This window comes from Carlito syrichta, unplaced genomic scaffold (assembly GCF_000164805.1).
Source record: "Carlito syrichta isolate Samal-C Ts95f unplaced genomic scaffold, Tarsius_syrichta-2.0.1 Scaffold308159, whole genome shotgun sequence".
Lineage (NCBI taxonomy): Eukaryota > Metazoa > Chordata > Mammalia > Primates > Tarsiidae > Carlito > Carlito syrichta.
Genome location: NW_007252255.1, coordinates 67,629 through 84,658, shown reverse-complemented (window position 1 = coordinate 84,658; position 17,030 = coordinate 67,629). Strand labels below are relative to the sequence as shown.

The following is a 17,030-nucleotide window of genomic DNA, read 5'->3' as shown; positions in this document are numbered from 1 at the left end:
ATGACATCATTGAAAATACCTGTATGTGTGTGTGTGTGTGTGTGTGTGTGTGTGTGTGTGTGTGTGTGTGTGTGTGTAAATTAGGGTATGTGAAATTTCCTAATAGTATTTCAGTTCATCAATACCACGTGTTTGGGGGGGGAGAGTAGCAGGTTTTAATGCAAGGAGGACATGCAATAGAGTCAGGCATACCCAGCAGATGTTCTAGAGAGAGCCGCTTCATCTTTCTGAGCTGTAGCATCCTTTACATGAGATGGCAAATTCTGCTTATTTCACAGGCATTCATGAGAAGCGAGAAGATACAGCAAGGCACTTGGTATATCAAGGGCCATCAACAAATGTTATTCCCTATTTGCTTTATCAATAAGGTAAAGTTTTAGAAGGACCCTAAAGACCAGAGATAAAAATGAAAAGCTTTCTGATTATACCCTGTGAGTGATGTCAGCAGAGAATCCGAGGGGTCCAGGCACCATCAGGTGCAGGTCAGGAAGTCATCCTGCACACAAGGAACACAGAGAGGACTTGTAGAAGTGGCTCCTTACTTTGCAGGCATCTTGGCAACTGGAAAACTCAGACTTCTGGTCCTTTCTCAGCCCTGGAACTCACCCCACGCACTGGGACACCCCACCTCCAAGTGAGCCTTTTTCTCATCTGGAGAACCAAGAGCAGAATGAGGCTCTCTGCCTAGAAGAGGCAACCCTGAGTGTGGGACTCACTCACCTCTGAGCCACTCAGACCTCAGAGGAGAGGTCTCGGGTCTATTTCCCATGGAAGTCCATGTTCCTCAGAACCCCCAGGAGCCAGGAGCCAGCACGCAGGGCAGAGACCACCAGTTGGGTTCTTGATCCCTAAACTCCACAATGAAAGAGCAAGCCTGGTTTCAACCATTCTACATGTTGTAGGCTTTCCTGCAGACTTTCATTTGAACAAAAGGACCCGGAGCTAAAGAACACTTTGAAAACTATTTCCTAGGATTCACTCTTATCCCAGCAGGCTGATCTCACATGGTAAGAAAGAGATTTAGTTTCCTCATCTGATGAATCTGATTTCTTAGACACATCGCACAGAACAGGCAGAGACAGAACTGTAGCAGCAGCAGTTGTAATCATAAAAATAACAGAAAGAGGAACATCTCATTCTTACTAAGAACATCTCACTCTTATGAAGCCACTTAGGATGCAAGTGTGAAATGTTCAAGCAACACCTATTTTTTTCTTCAGGGCCACTAGGTGCCCAAGTTAATGGAAAAACAAAACAAAGTAAAATTTAGGCTCTTAAAAAGTTCCTTCAGTGGAGGGTATGGCTCACAACACAGTATGAAATGTTATTATAAATTTAAGCCCAGATATGAGAAAAGTTTAGAAGCTTCAAGGTACTGCAGTTTAGGATCGTTTGAGCCTAGGAGATTGAAAACGTGGGGAAGAGTATACGAAATTGAGTTATGAAGCTCGATAGAGAAAGGCAGGGTCCAGATTATCCCCGGACATTTTCACTCAGGAAGTTCCTTACCATAGAGGATACCTTCCAAGTTAAAAGTAGAGGCATAGTTTGCCTTCTTTCTTTTTTTTTGAGTTGGAGTCTCACTCTATCGCCGAGACTGGAGTGCAGTGGCCGCTCCCGGCCACCGCAGCCTCGACCTGCTGGGTTCCGGCAATCCTTCCACCTCAGCCTTCCAAGTAGCCAGAATTACAGGCATGCGCTACCACGCCCAACTGATTTTTTTATTTATTGTAGAGATGAGATCTTGCTGCCCAGGCGGGTCTCAAACCTGCAGGCTCAGATAATCCACTCACTTCAGCCTCCCAAAGGCGCGGGATTACAGACTGAGCCACCGAGCCTAGCAGTTTGCCCTCTTTCAAGAAACATCCTGGGTTCCTTTCAGGAACCTCTCCTGCCCTTCATTGCCATGTAATCTGATGGACTGGGCCCTATATTCAGGCTAGGTTCTAAGCCAGTGGGTAGATTCCAGCTCACCAGCTCCAGAGGCAGGATCAGTGAATGTAGCAATAAGCTAGGTTATTTCCTGGGAAAGGAAGTGTCCTTTATATCCCACAGGAACTACTGAAAGAGACTTCTTTCTTTACTTATGGACAAGTGATATCTGTTGCCACCACCATTTTGCTACTACGACGAAGAGACCCATTGTCTCTGGATCAGGTTGAAAGGCCTCTTCTTGATATAAGCTGCACACGGTGCATGAAGAATCTGAGTAGATGCACAAGACTGGAGTGGGATAGGCACATGACAAAGTCCATGTAACCCCAGAGCTCAGAGACTAGAGTTCCACTTTCCTTTCCTAGAAAAGGAAATAAGAGAAGACAGGGAGGTCAAGGGACTTGCCCAAGGTTCCCTTTTCACGAACAGCAGAGTCAATCTGAAAACTAAATGACACTCATGATTTTATAGTTGACTGCTCGGTCTACCCTAACATGTGATCCCTACACAATGGCCAAATAAGGATGTGCAGAAAAGTGGGTATCGAGGGAAAATGCACTCCCTCTCTAAATCCCAACTTTCCAATGCCCTGTGTGGCTCTAGCCTGATGTAGAGGTGGATGACTGGAGGAAGGCCCAGAGAGGCCACTTCACAGATGACAAAGCATGCTGCTCTCTCCCAGGTTTGCTTACATCTATGCTGCTGTGCTAGTCCCTGCCAATAACAGTTAGGCATCGTGCAATGGCAGAGATACAGTTCGAGAAACGCATCCTTGGGTGATTCTGTCGCTGAGTGAACATCACAAAGTACATTAACACAAACCAAGAAGGTACAGTCTCCTACACACCTAGAATAATAGCCTAGAAGGTACAGCTTATTGCTCCTAGGTTACTGTACTGACTACTGTAGGCAACTGTGACACAATGGTAAGTATCTGAGTATCTAAACACATCTAAAGATAGAAAAAGTACAGAAAAAGTATGTTACAAAAGATTACAATGGTGTGGCAGTGAGTGGTAAGTGAATGTGAAGGCCTAGGACATTATGATACATTACTGTGGACTTTATAAATACTCTTCATTTAGGCTACACTAGATCTATAAAAAATATTTTTCTTTCTTCAATAATAAGTTAAGCTTGACTTTCTGTAACTTTTCACTTTACAAACTTTTTCATTTTTAACTTTTTGTCTCTTTTAATAAGTTAGCTTAAAAACAACACATTGTACAGCTGTACAAATTTTTTGTCTTTAGATCTTTATTCTAAAAGCTTTTCTACTTTTAAGTTTATTTGGTTTTTTTTCTTAAACTTACACGCATTAGTCTAGGCTGTGGAGTAAGTGTCCAGACATTGCCTCTTTCCCCCATATCTGACTTCTTTCTGTCCCTCTCCCAAGGAACAGTCCCTGGCCAAGGCTGGTCTCTGTAGAATATGCATATTCCCTGTAACAAGTCATGGGGTTAAGGAGTCATGGGATGCAGGGAACTCGGCAACCTAAAGACAATGTAGTCATCACTCTTAATCAATGTGATTGCCAACATTGTATAGGAATTTGAATGAACTTGCTTGATTATAAAGCTGTTTGCTGTGCTGTCTTGAGGCGCAAATTCTTTCATCGTCACCAACCCACTGCCGTTGGTGACCCTCCCTTAAGTGTAATAAATCAAAGTCTCTCCCTGCCGGACCTCCGGGTGACTTCTTTGGAATAAGTAAACATTATGCACAAGCCTTCTCAGATTTGGGGCTACCACATTACACTAGGCCTACACAGGGTTAGAATAATCAATATCACTGTCTTCCACTTCCACATTTTGTCCCACTGGCAGGCCTTCAGGGGCAATAACAAGTACAGGGCTGTCATCTCCTCTGATACCAATGCCTTCTTCTGAAATACCTCCTGAAAGGCAGTTAACTCATTTTTTTATAAGTAGGTATACACTCTAAAATAACAACAAAAAGTATGATATAGTAATTACAGGTGAAAGAAATGTTTTAGCTCCGTTAGAGTCTTATGGGCCCACATCATACATTCAGTCTGCCGTTGATCAAAACATTGCCATGTGGCACATGACTGTATGTCACTGTTATGCTTTAGAAACAGGTAGAAACCTTACCAGAGCCCTCCCAATCTGAACCCATCACACTGTGACATCCCTTTTCCTTTGCTGGTCCCGATGAGGTAGCTCTTCATATTTTTTCTAGGAGCTAATCAGAGACCCCTGAAGCCTTCTGGGATACCATCAGGTGATCCATTGTTCTTTCTGTGGTGTAACATAACTTTACCCACACTGTAAATTTAGCACTTCACACCCCTAGAGACTGCAGACTCACATCTGTATCTCTTCCTGATCCAGGGATCAGGGAAGACAAGGATTTTACCTCACCTATATATTCAGGAACCTTGGCACAAGCCAGGTGTTCAACAAGGGTTAAAAATGCAAATGAATACATATCCGCCATGTGCATGAACCAGCATCACTATGCACAGAATACATAATGCAAAGCTGACAGGGATATAAAGATATGCAAAGGAAGGCCATCTCCACAACCAGCTTAACACATTCGTGACGGGCAAATTGTTCATTTTTCTAATACTGAGAGTGAGTGAAAATAAAAAAAAATCTGAAGCTGGTTTGCTGCAAACTTCGGTCATTAAGCACAAGTGAAACGATCTTTTCTAAATTGTCACCGTTTTTCATAATACAGCTGAAAGTAGCAGACATATCCAGTATTTGCCTCGGACACCACGCTGACTAGCATTCTGTACTTTATATTTTTATTCAGATTATAAACCCAAAAAGACAGTCTTCCACAATAAGGTATGATGGATTCATCCAAGGAAAGTTCTTGTTCAGGTTTGTACACAGTTTTGAACTCATTTAAAACATAATTTACTATGAGTTCAATTTTGTATAATCTGCTTGGATTTGACTGCATTTCTGCATTATTGGAAAAATGCAAAAATTGGTAGTAATCTATTTTGTGTCATTGTCTTTGAAAAGAAAGTCATTGCAATTGACAGATGTGTTGACCAATAATCATGTATTGTGGCTTCCTTCACTTGTGTCATCAAAATATTTAATGCTAGAAATTTTTTCATCTTGGACACTAGTGTTACTCCACTTTTTTTAGTCTTTGGACATTTATACCTGAGGTGCATCTGATCATAATACTTGTTAGTTTCAGTTCCAATCATTTCTATAAAATCATCTTCAATAAATAGTCTGACAACTTCACTTGTACTTTGAAGATCATTTGTAAATACCTTGTCACCTGGATTACCAAGAAACACTTCCAAGTTTCTTTTTGGATCATATTTTGTACACTCAATGTCTGATTCGTTCTCACCAGTACCAAATTTACTGTCATGGATTATCTGCATTATATTTCTTTGTTTACATTGTATCATTATATCACTATCTGTTTCACTCACTAATAAATTCACTGGATTCACCTTCAACCTCAGAGATCTCATCAGTATATATTTCTCCATTTTCCATAATTATGGTAAATTATTTTTAACATTGAAGTATGAAAGCCCTGAAATATCAAAATACAAATATACAACACTAATCACAACAAAATAATGACCAACTTGCAATTTTTACCAACTGCATAAATCAATAACAACATCAAACACTCGATATCAGTTGTCTCAATTAACTTTCTCTTTGCCTCATTATTTATTTTCAAGAAAAATATAATAACACATACATATGACAACGTTACAGCATTCAGAAACAGAATTTGAAAAGACGTAAATTCACATTTAGTGGCAACCAGGAACATAATTTGGAACGACATGAATGCATGTCAGCGGCAATGAGGAATAGACTTTGGAATGACGTAAATACACATCAGCGGTTACGAATGAGTTAACATCTTATTTCCCAAAAAGTGAAACAGCCAGGAGCTTGGCCTATGTCTACATAGCTTTTCCATAGCACATCACATGAATGATCTTGCCAATGTGCAGGAAGCAAAAGAAATGATATCTGTATTACCCATCACCAGGCAGGCGAATGTTCAATACTTTACACACATTATCTCATTTAACTTGTTCATGAGGTTGATCATACTTTAGAGATGGAGAAACCAAGGCTCAGAGAAGGTAAGTCGCTTTCTAAAAATCATGTAGTTAGAAGGTAGCTTAAGCCCCGAGTTGTATTCAATCACACAACTTGAACAACCAGTTGGTACCAACTTTTTATTTCAGCTGCTAAGGGTCACTTTTATTATAGTTATGTATTGCGTGAAAAAAGTTTTGTCTACTGAAAGTTACATTTTTTTTTTTTTTTTTGAGTTGGAGTCTCACTCTGTCGCCTAGACTGGAGTGCAGTGGCTGCTCCCAGCCACCGCAGCCTCGACCTGCTGGGCTCCAGCGATCCTTCCGCCTCAGCCTTCCAAGTAGCCGGAATTACAGGCATGCGCTACCACACCCGGCTGGTTTTTTGATTTATTGTAGAGATGAGGTCTCGCTGCCCAGGCGGGTCTCGAACCCACGCGCTTAGGCAATCCACTCACCTCAGCCTCCCAAAGGCACGGGATTACAGGCTGAGCCACCGAGCCGGTTAGAAAGTTACATTTTTAAGTAACAATTTTTCGTGTTTATTTGTCAAAACCTTGTTATCTGGGTTCTAATTACAAAATTCCTAATGACCAAGAAACAGCTAGTATCAGAACATATTAAATTCTAGCTCAAAGAAAAAAAAAGTTTTATTTGGCTTATTCAATATTGTCATGGTTAAAAAACAATTGTCACTAGATTTTTTTTTTAAGGACTAATAGAAAAGTAGTCATTTACACCTTTCCAGATAATTGGGGGGCCTACGACTTGGGATGGGGCCACAATAACTCGCTTTTTCATTCTCACGTGACCCCATTTTTGGGATGAGCGTATTATCTCTAATTCTAGTAGCTGTCAGGCTAGAAACAACATTGCCAGCAATAAAACAACATAAACATTCTAACTATCAAATGCCACAAATAAAGGGGAGACCAAAATGGCTCTGATATTGTCCCATGTCAACTTAAAACATCTTCTACATTTTAGATTTTGGCCTGTTGTAAGTAATTTCCTGGGCCACTCTACACATGGGCTGCATCCCTGATTGACACAATGAACATGGGTTTGGCTCTCATGGTAGGATTGGGGTTGCCTTATTTGCTTTAAGTGTCCACAACCCTTTCTCCTCTGCCAGTACTTCAGCACAGAAATCATTGACTATACTTACATTTCATTGTTTAAAACACAAATGTTCAGCTTTACATTTGGCTGTTTAAAGTTTCATTTCACACTCAGGCAAAACAGAACTGTCTGAGATTTCTGGTGGCTCTCATCACTTCCAAATCCCCCAAAACCTGGCACAGGGCCTAGGCTTTGATGCAAAAGTTCTCTGAGACCTCTTTAGAATCACAAAGAAGACCTCTGAACTCTCACTAAAGCCACTAGGCAACCTGCAGGCAAAGAAAGCCCCGGGAACATGCTTCAGGGCAGTGCCATGTTGGTAACTGGTAGGCAAACATCCTTTTGCTCAAATAAATGTGGGATGTGCAAGTTAAATGGACAGTTTGTCTCTAGTTAGAGTTTTCAATGTTTTCCTCCTGGTCTTGGGTACCCAGACTGTCTTGATGGAGGAGAGTGGGAGAGGGATAGACAGGGACACAGCCCGCAGTATTTTGCAAACCCATTGAACCACAGGTTTTTTGTTTGTTTGTTTTGTAGAGATAAGGTCTCACTATGATGCCCAGGCTGGTCTAAAACTAGTGGGCTTAAATAATTGTCTCGCCTCGGCCTCCCAAAGTGCTGGGATTATAGGCATGAGCCACTATGCCTGGCCAAAACTCATTTTTTAGTGCATCTTTTAGGACAAATGTTGCTCATAACATAAGTCTGTAAAAAGCTGCCCAAAATCTTTTTTTATTCCTGCAGTTCTAAATCCAAACTTAGAAGCAAAATGAGAAGGAACTAGGCCTGCTGACTGCCTACCACATGACAGGTACTTTACATATGTTCTCTGATTTGAATTTCGAGGTAAACTATTTTTATCTCCATTATACAGATGGGGTAAATGAGGCCTGCTAAGGTCAGAAATAGAGCTGACATTTCAGTGCAGGGATGTCTGACACCAAATGTCATACTTTCTTCTCCAGTCTTGTCCTCCTTGAGATAAATCTACTTCAGCATTTCACTGTAATTCTGTAGTGACTTTTTTTTTTTTTTTTTGTTGGAGTCTCACTCTGTCGCCCAGACTGGAGTGCAGTGGCCGCTTCCGGCCACCACAGCCTCGACCTGCTGGGCTCCGGCGATCCTTCTGCCTCAGCCTTCTGAGTAGCTGGAATTACAGGTGTGCGCTACCACGCCCGGCTAATTTTTTTTATTTATTGTAGAGATGAGGTCTCGCCTGCCCAGGCGGGTCAGGCAATCTACTCACCTCAGCCTCCCAAAGGTGCGGGATTACAGGCTGAGCCACCGAGCCCAGCTGTGACTATTTTTGAAAGAGTCTTTCAGTCCTACAGTTTTCTACCTTCCCATGTCTGTCCCCCAGGAAAAGAACAGTTGTGACTTCTATGACCAAAGGCATTGGGCTTCTCCCTATGACTTGCCATGGCTTGAGATGACCTGGAGCCTACACAGATGGGGGGAAGGTGCGTCACCAAAGAGATCACTGCCGGGACACTTCCTCGCTTCTCAATCTGCCAACACACAGGTGCTTGCTTCTCTTCATGCTATAGGGAGCTACAGATAGAAGTTGAACTATTTTCAACATTTGAATTTTTTTTTTTTTTTTTGAGTTGGAGTTTCACTCTGTCACCCAGACTGGAGTGCAGTGGCTGCTGCCGGCCATCGCAGCCTCGACCCTCTGGGTTCCGGCGATCCTGCCGCCTCAGCTTTCCAAGTAGGAGGCACGTGCTACCACGCCCGGCTGATTTTTGATTTATTGTAGAGACGAGGTCTCACCAAGTTGCCCAGGCGGGTCTCGAACCCACAGACTCAGGCAATCCACTCACCTCAGCCTCCCAAAGGCATGGGATTACAGGCTGAGCTACCGAGCCCGGCTACATTTGAATTTTTAATAAGCAGTTGTGAAAAAAATCGCAACTGTTTTACTGTTCCTTGGTATTTTTTTTAGCAATCCCTCTTTGAGAAAACAGCACTAGCTTCTCTTCCTTTTGCATCCATTGACTTAAGCTTAAGCTTTTGGTCTACATTAGAGTTGCTTATTTGTTTTTTAAAGGAAAAAAAAAATCTGAGGACCCCCCCCCAAAAAATCCTTATGTGAAAGGGAAAGTTAAGCCTGGAGGCTCAGTCATGTAACATCCTCTTCCAAATGAATAGTTCTTACTGGCAAGATCCATCAGCCAGATTCCAGGAAAGGAAAAGCCCTCAGGCGTATATGAAGGACAGCCCCCACAGATCGTTCAGAAGAAAATTTTTTGCTGGCCAGTTGTAAACAGGGCCATGCCAATTTTAACTACAGGTTTACAATCTAAGTCTGCCACCTAAAACTCAAGTTTGTTGGCTTCCAAGCTAAAAATGTCTGGTAACGTAGATTACAAACTTACCTTCCCAGGTGCAGAACAAAGACAAGATGAGGTCACTAATTTCTTCCACCTAACCAGAGACATCTGCATAACTGATTTTTCCTTTACTCTGTTTTCTCTTCAAACTTTCACCTTATCTTAAGTAAAATGTAAGAGTTACTGGGCACTAACTAATCTCATTTTCCTTATCACCTACCTCGCCCCTCTTCCTACATGCCCTCCCCTCCTTGAAGGAACTGTATCAATATGACACCTGAAATTTTCTTTGGAAAAATTGCCATAGATGTGTTGGTGGCTTGGGTTTCCCCATGTGCCCTAACGTTGACTCAATTAACCTCAATTGACTGAGGCTTTTGCTTCAGGCACTCATTTTGGTTATCAGTTTTTACTAGAATTCTCTAGAAACTGAAAACCAAAACAACAACAACAAAAGCCCAGGCCAAAAGGCCAGGAAGAATGACAGCAGGCAGGTGACTACAAAGAAAACAAACCAACCCCAGGGCACTTTCAGCAGAGGAATGCTATTCAATAGGTAGGGAAGCCATCCCTTCAGGGTAAGAGGGGGTGATTTTGCATAAAGCTTATTATCTAATCCATCTTGGCAGGCTCAACTATCCAGGTCTATCCAGAAATGACAATAAGCCCCATTCATTGTGTTAATTGGATGGAGGTCTCTCTCCACCTCATTCTTCCCTATCTCAGAAAAAACGTTAAAAGCAATTTCCTCCAGGTTGAACTATTTTCCTGGGACTTTAAAGAGGTGTATTTCTTGGATTCAAGGACAGTATTAAGATCAATTCACTTCATTTAATCCCTGAGCCTTTATTGATTAGCTTTTCTGAGTCCTGCACTAAACTACCTGCTTGGTGGAGAAAGAAAGAGCCAGAGATTCTTCTGCCCTTAAAGGAAATCTGAGTTGAGCATAAACAAGAAAGCAAAAGACTCGACTGTTTTTAAAGCTTAGTCTCCTTACCTAACAAAACAGAGATGAAAATATTTGCTGTACCTACATCCCAAGAAGATAATGAGACATAAATGAAATAAAGTCTGAAAAATATGGTAAGAAGGAGAAACATGCCTTGTGCAAAAGGGTAGGAAAGACTGAGTGGCAGATTGTAAAAGAGACATTTGAAAACTTCACTGGCAGGCTGCCCACACCATCCATGTAAAACTGGTTAAATTCAGAAGCAAACTTTTTGCTTTTTAATAGTTTGAAGAAAGTTTTGTTTTGTTTTCTGGACTTTTTAAAAAATGATATATGTGGTATTTTATTTTTCAGCCTTATTGAGGTATAATTGGCAAGTTAAAATGATATATTTAAGATGCACATGTTTTGATATACATATATACCATAAATTAATTAATGCAATCAAGTTGATTAAGAATCCATTGCCTTATACAGTTACCAATTGTGTGTGTGTGTTTATGGTGTGTGTGTGGTGAGACACTTAAGATCTACCTTCATGGCAAATTTCAAATGGACATTATTATAAACTTTAGCCATCAAGCTGTACATCAGGTCTCTAGAATTTATTCATCCTGCATCAAAGCAACTCTATTGCCTTTCGGCCCGCATGTTTCCATTTGCACCAAACCCTTGATAACCACCATCCTGCTCTCTGCTTCTATGAGCTCACTTTTTTTTATTTTCCAACTCCTTGATTGGGAAGAAAAACCAAGTCAAATTCAATGAGATTAACTGAAAGTTAATCTTACACACTCATTTTTCTTTTCTCATGGATAAAATTTGGGACTTGAATTTGACCCAAACTCCAAACTTCTTGAGTTGGTAGCTTCCATATTCATTAAGCCCCAAAGGATCTTTTGGTCCCAAAGGAATGTTGGCTACTTTTTAAGAAAATTTAAATGTGATTTAAAGGTGTCTACATTCTAGTTTAGCACTAAACCAGTGAAAGATTACACTAATAACACGATGCCACCTACACATGGTTACTAGGTTAGCACTGTTATAATCTCAGGCATGTGATTATTAAATTAAATTTTAAACGAAGTGAAAAAGCTTTTCCTGTCTAGCAAGGAGAACATGTGCTATGATAAATTCTTTAAATTTTGTCACCTGCTTCTAAAATTCTATTTAAGTGATTGGTTTTGTACCACAAGTAACCGTGACAGAAATCTGCTTTGAGAGCCTGCCTGATTTACAGAAGAATTCTTCTAAGAACTGTGTGAAGGCCTCAACAAGAAGATTTCAGCATCAGGCAAAATTTGTCTGTCCAAAGGTTGCTTGGTAGCTCTGAAAACACAAGCAGAAAGCTCATCCTGAAATTATTTTTAACATATATTTTATCCACAAGACCTACCAGAGTACAGAAGATGCACTGGCACTGGGCTATAGTCGTCATCTGCTCCACTGGATACTCCCCAAGGCAGAGCTTACAAGACACCAGTGGGTCAAGGGCCAGGTCCCAAGTGGGCCGGTACCTTGCTGTGGTCATCGCAGAGCAGTCTGAAAAGAGAGAAGCACAGATGGTCAGATCTTCCCATCTCTGGCCTCCCCCAGACCTATGGCAGGTGTCACGCCGCCTGGCTATGGCTGGGGCCCAGCGAGGTGGAAAACTGAAGGTTGATGGTGCCTGGGGTTTTGGGCAAATTCATTTGAATACTCTGAGTTTTTGTTTTGTTTTGTTTTGTTTTGAGTTGGAGTCTCACTCTCTCACCCAGACTGGAGTGCAGTGGCTGCTCCCGGCCACCGCAGCCTCGACCGGCTGGGCTCCGGCGATCCTTCTGCCTCAGTCTTCCAAGTAGCTGGAACTACAGGCATGCGCTACCACGCCCCGCTCATTTTGATTTATTGTAGAGATGAGGTCTCACCAAGTTGCTCAGGCTCAGGCAATCCACTCACTTCAGGCACGGGATTACAGGCTGAGTCACCAAGCCTGGCTTTCTGAGAAGTTTTAACCAGGATCCTTGGCCCGGGTCTGTGGGTGGTTCCTTTACCATTTTGATAGTAACTTTCAAATCTACCCTCAGAATGGCAAAGGACTAACCCACATCCCCCTCCTTCCCTCCCTCCCCCAATATGCATTTCGTAAGATACCTCTCAACCAAGCTACTAGCCCAGGAGGGCAAAACCTTAGCAATCATGGAAGAGACGTTTTTGTTAGAATAGTTATTGCTTGTATTATGCTCTACAGTGTTAAAGACACTTAGTTAAAATGAGAACAAGCCTGGGTAGAAGAATCAGGACAGAAGAGTTTGGTAGGCTTGAGTTTTGAGTGAGGTCACATTTCCCGCAGATGAAAATGGTGCAGACATCAAAACAGAAGGAAGAAACATCCTAACGTCTTTCACCAGAAGACAGGGTACAGAGGCCACATAGTAGGAGCAGAACCAACTCTGCTTTGTGATCAGACAGAACTACATATCCAAACTTCCTCTGCCTATAACCAACAGTTATTTAACCACTACTAGCCTCCATTTGCTCATCTGTATTGGGGATGACGATCCCTCCTCACAGGTATTGTGAGAATTGAGAGAGAGCCTATAAAGGGCATGCTACACACAGTAAATGATCAACACAAACCCTTCTCCCACTTTCTCCTGTGATGTCCAGTTTAGCTGTAGTTTATCAGTCTGTGAAAAAGAATCTGATGACGCTGAAATGTTTGGAGCTAAGCATCATTTCTACAGGTTATTCCTAGGGTTAAGGAACTGCCATGGCAATTTATTTTTATTTTTTTCTTTTAGATTGTATCACTTTCTCAAGTTTTGTTAGTTGTAGTTCACTGAGTGTCACTGATAAAATAGGGCAAAGCACTTGCCAAATTCTACACAGAGCACCCCAGAGGCGAGACAATATGTGTAACTCAGGGAGCGGCACAATCCGGAAAACTCACCCAGCAGATATAGTGATGACACATGAAAAGGAATATGGGGAGTAGAAATGTGACAGATGAAGAGAGGAGACCCTGAACACGAGCACTCAAACCAGTGAGGGAAATGACTGAAGGTGACCTGAAATCTGCATTGAGAGACAGGACAGGTAATCACCGATAGGGCAGAAGTGAACAGCAGGATGGGTGGGCCTCTCCCCAGGGCAGTGGCTGTCTATGAGTCATTTAGTCTAAAATAAGTGTATTTTCCATTTTTACAAAAGAACTCTTTGACTTAAATTCAAGTGATTTTGGACTGGCTAGCACTTTCAAGATAAATTAAACAAGCACTAGAATTTGACTTAAAGCTGATAGGTCCAGAAGACTTAGATGATTCTAGGTGTCACTCAGTTCTCTGGGGATACAGGCGGTACTAAGGTCAAAGCTTCTTTCCTCCCCATTGTTGTTACGTTAAATGTCACAAGGGTTTTCTGGGTTCTGAGATTATGAGCCATGATTTTCTTCTTCTATTTCTCTCCATATTTTTCCTGTTTTAATCCTTAATTTTTCTTTCAAGTAGCATTTGTTAAAGTACACTGTGCAAAATGATAATTATGTTTGAATGAGAATTTCACCTGGTCCTAACAGGGATCACCAACCTCAACCCAAGGCACTGAGGCTTAGGATGGGCTCAGAAATCATGCAAGGCTGGAAACGTCCCAAAGGAGCAGCAGACTGCTCACTGGCTTCTCCAACCTAGAGATTAGGGGATAGATTATTGTTGAAAATGTTGACAAAGTACAGGGTCCAAGTTCCATAGAGCACTGTAGCAAAAGTTTTAGGATAAAGAGTTTGGTTCAAATTTTTCTTTTTGCCACTTGGTTATATGATTTTAGAGGAATTATTTAACTTTAAACTTTATTTGTTGTTTTTTTCTCTTTGTAAATCTATATGCCAACTTAAAAAACAGATGATGGAGAGGACGTGGCGGAAAGGGAACACTTCTACACTATTGGTGGAAGTATAAACTAATACAACCTCTGTGGAAAAAAGTTTGGTGATTCCTAAAAGATCTAAAAAATCAACCTTCCATATGACCCCACAATTCCCTTACTGGGAATATACCCAGAGGAACTCAAATCACTTCATGAAAAAGATACCTGCACACATATATTTATCGTAACATTGTTCACAATAGCAAAAACATGGAACCAACCATGCTACCCATACCTATCAAAAGAGAACTGGATTTTAAAAAAATGTGGTACATATACACAACAGAATATTAAGCGGCAAAAAAAAGGGACAAAGTTATGAACTTCACAGCAACTGGGATGGACTTAGAGTATATAATACTGAGTGACCTATCACAGAAACAAAGAACTGAGAATCACTTATAAGTGAACCTTGAACAATTATCATAATACTATAAGAAAAGGATTGGCAGTAGTGGGAATCTGCAGGAATAGGTGGGGGTAGCACACCTTATCAACAAGGTTATGTGCATAGTGAACATTTGTATACCTAACCCTGAATTGTGCCACATCATTAAAATAAAAAAAAATCTATATACCATCACCTCCCACGCAGACTTGGGAAGAATGAGAAGCAATACACTTGAAGTTCCTGGGGGACATTACAAGTTTGGTACATGGCAGACATTGTTGTAGGCCAGGTTAGCAAGCTTGGACATTAACCTAAAGAGACTAAATGAAGAAGAAAAGTTGTTGAACGGATGTGTGATGTGACATAATTGGTCTTTTAGAAAATCCAATCCTACAGCCAAAATTTTTGGAAGAAGCAATCACCAAAACCTCCCAAAGCCTCCCTCGGGCTTTATCAGCAGTTATGCCGTATGGTTCAAGACTGGACATCACCCAAGAATGTATTACAGAATGACAGTATTCTAGGGCTCAACCAGTTCCACATAAGGTCCTTGAATCCCCTCACCCTTGCCACAAGTCCTAGACAGGGCAACATCACATTAACAGTTTCCTGTCCTATAACCTATTTACAAGTCCCTATCCTCAACCACTGCCCTATCCCACCTTGCTGGCTCCCAAGACCATTGTCTCTTTTTCCAGTTTCTGAGCTGGGCTCTTTTTCCTGTTTACAGCCTCTCTCATGTGACCCTTGGGACCGCTTACAGGGCTTGACCTGTCTGGCTTCCTTTCTTCCCAGAGCATGATTCCTTCTTGAACCCCAGTGGCTTCTTCTGTCGTAGGCACAGGTTAGCCCATAGCCCTCCTTCCATTTGCCCCCAGCCCCACAAGCTAGACATGAAGTAGGTTACACTCCCTTTTGAGTACCACATCAGTATTCTTTACCCTGTACAGAGCACACAGTCTCTTGAATTGTATTCAAAAATATAATTTAAATGGCGATGGCAACCACAGGACATATTATACAAAAAAAAAAGAACTATATTGTCTAAATCCATCACAGATGTTCCCTACACACAAGATGGCCTTAATATGATTTTGCAAACATTGAACAGCTGCAAACTTATAATCGGAATTTGCTGACAGAATCACAATGCACAATAAAAGAAAACACGGTCTTTGTTTTCCTAATGCAAATGTCAAGTCATATGAAACAGCCAATTGTATTAAGAATATCTGTCAGTTAGAAATATTATTCAATTTAAGTAATTTAAAATGTTTATAAGGCAAGTTACTTATTAAGCCTGCTTGAGGTTATGCAAAGAGTTGTACATTGTGATGGAAGAGATATGGATACAAGTATGAGAAAGAACTGGAAGAGAACATAGTCCATTGAGAGAGAGATTCAGAAATAGAAGGTCAAATGTGGTTATTTAACCATAACCATCCCATCTCTGGGCTCAAAGGCTATGGACCATTGTGAGTTCCTAGATTTCCCACTTTTACCCCTTCAAAGCAAACCCAGGGAAGAGAAAGCAGTTGACAGCCAGTCATTATCCATGTCTTACTCTCATGACTTCCTCCAGTAAGCCCCTGCTGTCCTATAGTTGGAGGGTCACAGCCATGTTTCTTCCCCAGCCTAACTCCCTTCCTCTTGGTCACCACTTCTCCAAATCCCACCAACTTCCCATGCCCAGCATCAGTCCCTGGTGCTCTGTGACATCTTTCCTGATTCTCTAAGCCCCTTAGCCATCTCCCCTTTCTCTGATCTCTGCTGTGTGTAGTCTATCAGTGATTTTCAAACTGTGCTCTCTGGAGTAGCAGCATCTGAGAACTTGCTGATACGTAATTTCTTGGGCTCCAATCCAGACCTACCAAATCAGAAACTATGGGGAGGCATAGCAATCTGCATTTTCAAGGAGATTCTAAGTCATAATGAAGTATAAGGACCACTGGTCTGTGTCATCCCACTTAGTAGTATTTCCCACCTGCATCCACCCAACTCCAAAGTCCATGTGGGCTTAGGCCCACCAAATGCACTGCTTCTCAACACTACCAAAACTCAACTGCCTGTGTCTACCAGGCACTGGGCTTGAGCATCATATTAACTTTCCTTTACTCTGGGTAAGTGGCTTTTGAGGTCTACCATGCGTTAGTGTATGTACGCTGACTGTTTAATGAGCATCAGGAAGTGCGTTAATCACTTTCAGACACTAATTCATTTATTTATCTGCACAATGATTTTGAGACTTTGATTGTTTGCTGTTATTCCAACTTTACTGATGAGTAAATCAAGGCTCAGAGAGGATAAGGATAACCTACAAACACACAGGCT

At 41.5% G+C, this 17,030-nt stretch overlaps 1 protein-coding gene across 2 annotated transcripts in view; it reads right to left on the bottom strand.

Annotated features, from left to right (window-relative positions):
• RNF144A (ring finger protein 144A) overlaps window positions 1-17,030 on the bottom strand; it is a 101,327-nt gene that overhangs the window by 34,703 nt on the left and 49,594 nt on the right. For both annotated transcript variants that reach the window (XM_008065125.2, XM_021716094.1), the window contains exon 2: window positions 11,802-11,947. In XM_008065125.2, the coding sequence (XP_008063316.1) occupies window positions 11,802-11,936 (135 nt within the window). In that variant the 5' untranslated portion in view covers window positions 11,937-11,947. The remainder of the gene's footprint in view (window positions 1-11,801; window positions 11,948-17,030) is intronic.